Here is an 8,890-nt window from a genome sequence, read left to right as displayed (position 1 = left end):
TCGTAGCAATTAACAAAGTTCCCTGTCCTATATGCTGGAATGTTATCCATTTTAAACTGTGGGAGTAAGTGTAAAAATGGACCTGCAGTGAGAGCAGACAGACGTTCCAGTAGCTGAAGAGAATAAATAGGTCTTAGTTATTCTAAAGCCTTGCTAATGCAGAATCTTTTCCTCTCACAAACACTGACTCACACATCAAAGACTGTTGTGGGGCATTGCTCTGCCTTCTCCCCTGCTGAATATGCATGATGTGTTAATTCATCAGCCACGTAAAATGGAAGGTCGAAACAAAAGCGGCATGCGCCCGGCCCGTACACACACAAGTTGATCGCTGAGAGGCTGCAGTAGGCCTATACGGGTTATGTGTGCCATAAAAAGAAACCACTTAGATGATCCAACAAAGGTGATTTTTAAAGTGCTTACACTCCTGTAGGAACCTGTGTCCTATGTGAAGTCACTAAACAAGAGAATATACTTAAAAGGGATAGTTTACCTAAATACAAAAATCCTGTTATAATATACAGAATGTAGCCACATGTTGCTCCAAGCCCCTGTTACATTCATTCTTCTGCGGAACACAAATTAGTTGTGTGGAAATGCAGTGATGTTGAATGGTGAGCGAGGGAAGCATCCTCCCTAACATCATAGAAACAGAGTCATATTGGTTTGGAATATAATTTGGGTGTTTAACTGATTGTTAATTTTAATCCCTCTGAAGGTAGATTAATACTCACACACAGCATATATATTTGTGAAATACACATACAGCGTTTGTGGATGGTTTGTGTTCTCACTGCGAGAACCTTACCATGGCAACGTTGCGGTCGCGGCTTTCCTTCCTAAAAAGGAACGCCACTCCAGCCGCCCCGCGCGTCACTCCTTCTTCCCACGGGATTGAGTATGACCCGGCTGGTGATGGACGCGATTTGGGGATGGAAGCAGGCTCAGTTTAGCCAGGTACATCCCCACGAACCACCCACCCCCCGACACGCTCGTTGACTTCCGCCCGGGCTCGGGGTGACAGCAGCTCGCCTCATGGCCAGTCTGTCTATCCTCTTGAGCTCCCTGAGCTGGATGATGAGCTCGCCGCTGCATCGGAGAGTGTTCCGGCATCTGACGGGGAATACTCGACTGGGCTGCCACCCTCGGGTCAGCACACCCAGTCAGAGGCTGACGCCCAGATGGCCGACATGCTTGCCCGGGCTGCCGTCAGCGTGGGGTTGGAATGGAACCCTCCGTCCTCCCCACAGCCTTCGAGGCTGAATGATTGGTTCCTCGGGTCTGCACGGCACTCACAGTCCGTCTGCACGGCGCTCACAGTCCCCCCCCCAACTCAAGGTTGTGGAGAGCACCTTTTACTGCCCATAATCGAAACCCTCGCTCATCCACTCGCAATACCCTCAATGGCAGAGCATTCCATGGGTACTCGCCGGTCCCCCAGGTGGACAGAGCAGTTGCGGTCTGTGCAAACACAGACGGTGGGAAAATAGCACAGTAAATGTACAGTTACAGCACTTAAAATGAACTCAAGTAAAAGTAAAAAGTATTAAATTTTTAAACTAAACAAAGTCCAATTCCTGTTAAAACTACTTAATTACGGTAATGTGAGTATTTGTAATTTGTTACTTTACACCCCTGATATTTACACACACACATATATATTATGCTAAAAATAATACTTGCTGATTTCAATTTGGGAACCAGGCCAAAGGCCCGACTTTGCTTTATGTTACATTATATGGAGCTTACATTACTGCAAAAGGCACAGAGGACAAGGAAGGACCAAAAAGCTGTAATAATCAGAAAATTATGGCTCTTCAAAAATGCCCCTTCAAGCATAACATTAGACAACGATTGCACACAAGCACTTTGCCTATACACACTAATAGGCAGAAGCCTTGGTCGGGCACAATTAAGGAACTAAACCATCCCTCTCATACAGATATTCAAAAGGAGCCATTAAAAATGCACTGACTGTTCAGGCTAAAACACGCTTTCTCAGCTGCATGTCACCCAAACTGGGTCAACTTCCCTCCCTTCTGCCTCTTATTTTTTCTCTCTCCCTCTTTTTCTCTCTCCATCCCACCCTTTCTCCTTCTAGAGTCCTGAAAGCACTGTTCTCTGCCTGGGAATATTTGCCTTGCTACGGCACAAAAGCATGCAACAGGAGCTCGCACTGCTCTCTCTCTCTCTCTCTCCCTCTCTTTCTCTCTCTTCATCTCAAAATAGGCACCTCATAGATACACAGACCTCATTATGAATGACTGAAAGGCCTCATGAATTATTTGAATCTTCCACTGTCTGCCAGATACTTCACTCTCTTGAATTCTATGTAAATAACGACTGTTACCATGACTGTTACATTTAAACATGAATAATCATTGTTTGAATTCCAAGGTATTTAAAGGCCTCTTCTGTGAGAGATTCGAGGTTAACAATGACAAAACGCTGAGGTTACATGTTTAACCTCATGCTAATGTGAATTTCACCTTCAGTCTGTGACTCAGCTATACCCACAGGAAAGAAAAATCACACACCAGATCCCTTTAATGTCTCAATTGTTGTTTCTACTAGACAGCAATGAGATTGCATGAAATCAAATGGAAACTTATGATTCCATTTCCTCCTTCTCAGATTTTTCTTCTGAGAAAAGATCTCACAAGGGTCTCCTCTAGAGTTTCAGATGAGATCTCAAAAATGTCATTTACGATAAATAGATTTGCCAAGATTTGCAATCTAAAGTAAAATACTTTCTCCAAATGATCACTTGTGCCTATGTTTCTCCTCAGGAATATAAGACGTTATGGCATATGACATTATACAGTGTAAAGTAGTATAGCTGTAAATACCTCAGCATCTCCTTAAGAACATCTCCTTAAGAGTAAACACTGTATGTAAAGTCAGAGCATTAAGACAATGTTTTTTCCCACAATGTCTGATCTCATAAGAGGTAACATCCTCTCAAGGTGGCTGTGTAACAACTATATAATTATTATTATTTTTTTACTTTCTCTCTTTCTCTCCCTCTCTCTGGGTCTTTGCAGTTTCTTGTAGCTACTGAAGTGTGAGTAAAGTTAGCATGCAGATATTACTTTTCAAGATCTCCACCTCCACCAGTATGGACATCTACACTAAGCCTGGAAAGTATGTCCTCTCTGGAAAATAAAATCACCAGATGGAAAAGCATAGCTTATGTTACAGGTGTCAGGGTTGCACTGTTTGAAAAGAAAGCATGCACATAGACAGGTTCTTTTGGAACTGCAGAAAATAATTGCTTTCAATGAGTGCTTTTCTCAAATTTAACTGAAATTGTATAGTTCTGAAAGATTATTGGAGATTTGGGCTTCTTTACATTTTCATCAGAATTGTTGGGTAAGGAAAAACTCAATTTGACAAAATATATTACATTTCATGGATCACAGTTATTGTTACATCGTCTGCTCTAATAAGATCCAATTGGCCCACAGCTGTTATTGGTAGATATGAGATTTTTTACTGAGCAATAGCACAAACTCTGATCACAAACGGCTGTTTTTCATTTCCAAAGAGCAATTGCTTTATTAACATTAACAAACATTATTGCATTATATAAGGCTTAAAAGATTACTAAAACTAGAGTGTTGCTCATGTCCTCCATTGATAGCTGTTGCTCTAAAGAACCCGGAAGCACAGTTGCCTGCTGTGTGACATCATGGTAATTTAATCGATAGATTTACACAATATTAAAGGATTAGTGCACCCAAAATGAACATTCTGTCTCGCATTTATTCACCCTCATGTTGCTCCAAGCACAAATGTCTTCATTTCTTCAGTGGAACACACAAGGAGATGTTAGGCAGAATGTTTGCCTTTGTCACTGTTGACTTTAATTGCATCTTATTCCCATAAAATGATAGTAAATGATAACTGAGGCTAACATTCTGCCTAACATCTCTGATGAACATTCCAATGAAGAAAAAAAAATCATAGGGGTGTGTGCTTGGAAAACAGTTGTTATTTTTGCAATTCCCTTTGGTGATGCTACTGTTACAGAGATAACACACTTCACCTTTTAAGAATAACTTTCCCTGACCCTATCTTGCTTTAATAGCCTCTGATCTAATCACTCAGATGACACCTAGACAGTTTAAGCCATCGCTGATTGTTACTTAAAGCAGATTGATTTTCGGACACGTTTCAGAAAGAAAACCGGTAATGACACTAATAAGCAGATTCTTTGACTAAACCCAATCCATTAATCCATTTTATTCTGGAATCAAGCTTTCCCATTTTTTTTACAATTTTAAAAGTAAAGCTACTCGAGATGAGTGTAGGTGTGGAGTGTGCGGTATGTGGTTTGTCAGAGCACTGAGGACCTCAGAGTACACTTGGAGAGTGCAGCAGATGCAGGAATCACTCAGGGGATGCTGTGATCCTAAAGCAGAGAGACAGGGACGAAACAGCAACAGGTCAACATGTGCATCCCCTTGCACAGCTGTCTCTGGTTAAATAATGGCTCCTGCTGATCCCATCCTGCTAGCACAATTACACAGAGCTCCGGAGACCAGAGCGCAGACGCTCAGAATGCTCGGATAATGATTCCAAGTAAATTGATGACACTGGTGGCCTTGTTTGCACAAGCTAAATTAACCTGAGCAAGAGAGTTTGGAGCCCTTCACTGAATGAGACCTGAACAGATATGGATGAGGACTAAACTGCATAAAAAGCAGCACTTCATAGTGTGTGTTGTGAAGTAAATTGAATAACACGCAGACAGTAAACAGTTTATCTTGCGTACTGTCACTAAAATTAGGCATCCCTCACATTAAGCAGTAAAACAAATGCTTATTTATACAGACTGCTAACATTCATGTGGTGTGTGCTGATCAGTACATATAAGAATGGACAAGCATCATGCAGTTTTCCATATTCACCATGAAACCTGTTGATTTAGGTTAACAAAAGTGCAAAGTTTGCATGGCTAAAATGTCAACTTAAAGAAAACTCACCGAAACTGCTGAAATTGTTCCCTCTGGACTTCATTATTGCCAGTCCATTATTTCCATTTTATAAGCTTTTGTTGTTGCATTAAAAGCAACTAATTTCTTCTGCCAGGGTGGAGATATTGAACCGTAAACAACCATAGCAGGTTTTCCACCATCACATCTCTTAGACGTGTTGCTTCGTCAGTGCGTGTGCATTGATTATCATTCACCAAGATTAATTGGTCTCTAATAGACTAATTTCACAGAGGAACAACAATAATCAGGGACAAACAAGCAACAGACTGGGTTTGTTTATTTTGCCTTTATTATGAAGTGCTTAAAATGCCTTGTGTCTTGTGCTTACATCATTTGAACATTGGCTCAAAAAGTTGCAGGACATTTTTTTTCTTCAACATAGGTTTAGTGGATTCATCTACAGTAAAAAGGTTTTTCCTCTTCAAATGAGTATCTACATGAAGATAATCTCACAAAACCGAGCTGTTAAGATATTCCTCTTTCAAAGTATAAAAAAGAAGATTGAGCTAGGTGACATCTACCTGAATCTAGGATTTTTGTGCTACTTATTTAAAGATTTCTACAATGAAGTGCAATCTCAGGGACACCCAAGCTAAAGAAAATTAAGTTTCTCCTTGCCTCGATCTGAGTCTGAAATGCAGTGTGTCTGAGTGCATTGCAGATACGCTATGCAGATGGTATACCTTCCTTTCACACCTATCCTTGCATGTCCTTGCGTGTCCCTTTGAATTAACCTCAGAAAAGCCATTACGTTTCCAGAGAGAACGAGCCACACTTCCAGAGAATGGTTCTAAATTGCTTAGAGTGGAGTTATAGCACTTTGGGCCTACATCCTAAATCTACGCTTAAATTTGAGGCAGGCAGTGCAAAAGCAGAGAGCAAAGGAAGATGGTTTAGACTTATGATTTGAGTCTTTTTGACTCACTAAACTCTATATTGGCATTTTCCCTGTTATGGTATTTTGTAAAATGATTCTTAAGTATATTGGATCAAAATGTACCTGATTTAGAAAAAAAAACTGCTATAGGTAATACTTTATTACTTTCAAAATACCATGCATCATGATTATTGCTTTTTATATTCTTATGAGAACCCCTAAAAATATTGCCCCCTGATACTATCTCTACATTTTGGCAAAATAATAAGCTTTGTTGTATTGGCATAGATTTATTTTCTTTTTGCATGCATTAAGTAGGTTCATTAAATAAATAAATAAATAAATAAACACACAAAAATAAACAAACAAATCACTTTCTAATTATTACCATGGGTCGAAATACTTTGGCATGTTAATACAACTGGCATAACCTAAAAAGCAACATTTTAGAAAGAACATAATAAAGGCTGTATGAATAAAAGAAAAGAAAATCACACTTTCAGTGCATTGTATTGAATAATACATCCTATATGAAGTCATTAAAACAAAATAAACAAACAAACAAACAAATAAATAAATACAAAGGCCTAAATAAATAAATAAATAAATGTTTACCTCGATTGTGAATACGTTTGGGCCACCTGCAGCAGTATGTTAATATCCACTGACAATACAAAAGAGTTTTATTTGAATGAAACCTGGTGTCACTCAAGCCTTCATCGACGCCAGTCATATAAGGTCAAGTGTTGCGCAGCGCCGAGGTGAAGTCAAATGCATGAGCGTCATTTGAGGACATGTGTTCTGAAGTGCATGCGAAGGTTCCATATTCCTTTATGGTCAACTTTGCAAAAAATAGATAAAATTGTGCTATTGTTGGGTTTCACTTTAGATTTTGAGACATGACTGGGGATGGGGGGAGTGTTTGAAGACCGGAAGTCATGCCTCAACAGACGCGAGTGGCGAGAACGCGCCTTTGAAGCATGCGGACTCGTAGTGCTTGTTCAGGTAGGACTTGAGCGCGAAAGTTTTGTTGCATCGCTTGCATTTGAAATGTTTAAATGCCGAGTGGGTCTGCATGTGCGCACGCAGGTTAGAGCGGTCGGCAAACGCTTTTCCACAGTGTGCACATCCAAAGGGCTTCTCGCCCGTGTGAGACCGCATGTGGCCCTGCAGTAGCCAAGGTCTGCTGAACGCTTTTCCACATATGTCACACTTGTGCTTGAGGTCATGGGTGAGCAGGTGCATGGCCATGGCTGGCATGGACACGTACACCTTCCCACATGTCGGGCACTTTTTGGCCATCTTGCTGTCCAGGCTCCGGTGCGTCTGTTTGTGCCTGCTCAGATTGGAAGACGTCGCGTAGGTTTTGCCACATTCGTTGCACGTGTGTCGATGGAGCGTCCGCGAGCCGCTAATCACTTTCCGCCGCGACCTGCCGTCCGTGATGAAGAACGCATCCACGGTGTAACCTTCGCTCACCGCGTTGTCACCGTTAATGTACCCGGACGTGATCTCTGACTGCGGGCTGTCCGGCTGGTCCGAGTCAGGTGCCCCGTAGTCACTGTGGTTGCTGTCATAAATTGGTCCTGGGGAAGGTACTTTAATTCCACCGTCGCTTTCTCCATCGTAAACGGTTGGGCTGATGTAGTCACTGATGTACCCTAGCAGAGAGAACAAGACCTTTTATTTAATTATTCACATTTGCAAGGGAATCGAGCGAGGACAGTGTGCTTCTTAGATACACCGAACACTTTCCCCGCTCAATTTATCTCCACCTTGGCAAAATCAACTCTGCCAGACTGTACTAATTGTAATATTTTCAACGAAATCAGCACTTGTCTTAAACTACAATTAGACTCCATTAATCCCCACTAAAGGAAACTGCAAATAAAATGTTCGTCATTTGCTTAAATAAAAGTGTATTCACATTATGTATTCAGGCTACTTCAGGATAATAATACCACATTTACTGTGGAGCTACTGTATGGGCACAGTTAGCACTTTTTACAGCAGGAGATTAATTACCCCGTTCTAAAGGCAATGCCATAATCACAGTGTGCAGTCAGCTGCTCTAAGCGTTTCTTTGATTTGTAGAACAAACAAACACCTAAGCTCATCTTGAAGACAAGCAGCGCGCACGCAGCAGGTCAACGCGTGTGACTGCATGGGATCCAAGTAGCTAAGAAGTTAAGCGTAGTTTGCAGCAGCAGCAAATCATTCATAACGCATGCATGTTTATCATGCACTTCAATGCGGGAATGCCACTTATGTTTGCGTTTCCATTTGTGTTTTACATAAATCACAAGCAATGCATAGATAAAGAGAATATATATATATATAAAATACAGGCATGTGTAAAGTTGAGACTTTTGCATTTACCTTTGTCGTGTATCCGAAAGCTAAGATCGGTCCTGGACCTGCAGTACGCGCTCTCAAGTTCCGTGGATGAGAAATCATCTAGCTTCACCTTTTTCACCAAAAAAGACCTTGGCATGTTTAGAGCGCAGAGCAGAAGCACTCGTCCAGCACGTTATCCTTGCTTTATCCACCGCAGAATAAAAGACTTGGACTGCTCGGTGATCCTGAAAAGGGTCTGAAAGCCAAACACCTGAGCGGAGAAAAAGATGCGGGAGCTCCGTGGCGATGTTTGATGCGCTTCTGCTGTACACGAGCCGTAACGGGAAATTCAACTTCAGCACTGGATAGCTCCCGATAGCAACAGATCTCGTTCTCCCTGAGTCCCCCTTGTCAAGCGGTGCGCTCAGATCTGATGCCGTCGCGCAAATGGAAGCACTCCAAAAATGGGCACCTTTAAATGTGAATACGTTTCCGGAGGAACTGTTGAGTGTTGTTACAGAGAGAGAGAGAGAGAGAGAGAGAGAGAGAGAGAGTGTGAGTGAGTTATCCGCTCCCTTCTCTCGCGAGTGTCGGTGTGACGTCTGTGCTCTGTTGATCAGCTGGTGGGATTTATACGCGCAGCGATCAGGTGGGAGATGGAGATGGGAATGCTTAA

At 41.8% G+C, this 8,890-nt stretch overlaps 1 protein-coding gene across 1 annotated transcript; it reads right to left on the bottom strand.

The window, feature by feature from the left end:
- Positions 1-6,755: 6,755 nt before the first annotated feature.
- On the bottom strand, positions 6,756-8,599 carry LOC127656428 (transcriptional repressor scratch 1-like). Its single transcript, XM_052144752.1, has 2 exons — positions 8,257-8,599; positions 6,756-7,538 (listed from the first exon to the last, which is right to left on the bottom strand). Exons 1-2 carry the CDS (start codon positions 8,369-8,371, stop codon positions 6,814-6,816), a joined length of 840 nt encoding a protein of 279 aa, XP_052000712.1. The 5' UTR covers positions 8,372-8,599; the 3' UTR covers positions 6,756-6,813.
- Positions 8,600-8,890: the final 291 nt, after the last annotated feature.

The sequence above is a fragment of the Xyrauchen texanus genome, chromosome 15 (genome assembly GCF_025860055.1).
Source record: "Xyrauchen texanus isolate HMW12.3.18 chromosome 15, RBS_HiC_50CHRs, whole genome shotgun sequence".
NCBI lineage: Eukaryota > Metazoa > Chordata > Actinopteri > Cypriniformes > Catostomidae > Xyrauchen > Xyrauchen texanus.
This window is presented reverse-complemented; position numbering and strand designations above follow the sequence as displayed.

What these genes read in the sequence shown, in the direction of transcription:
- LOC127656428 (XM_052144752.1), bottom strand. Translation starts at nt 8,371, where the DNA reads ATGCCAAGGTCTTTTTTGGTGAAAAAGGTGAAGCTAGATGATTTCTCA. An exon ending in CTTTCGGATACACGACAAAG is followed by an intron (nt 7,539 to 8,256) that starts GTAAATGCAAAA and finishes TCTCTCTGCTAG; the next exon opens with GGTACATCAGTGACTACATC.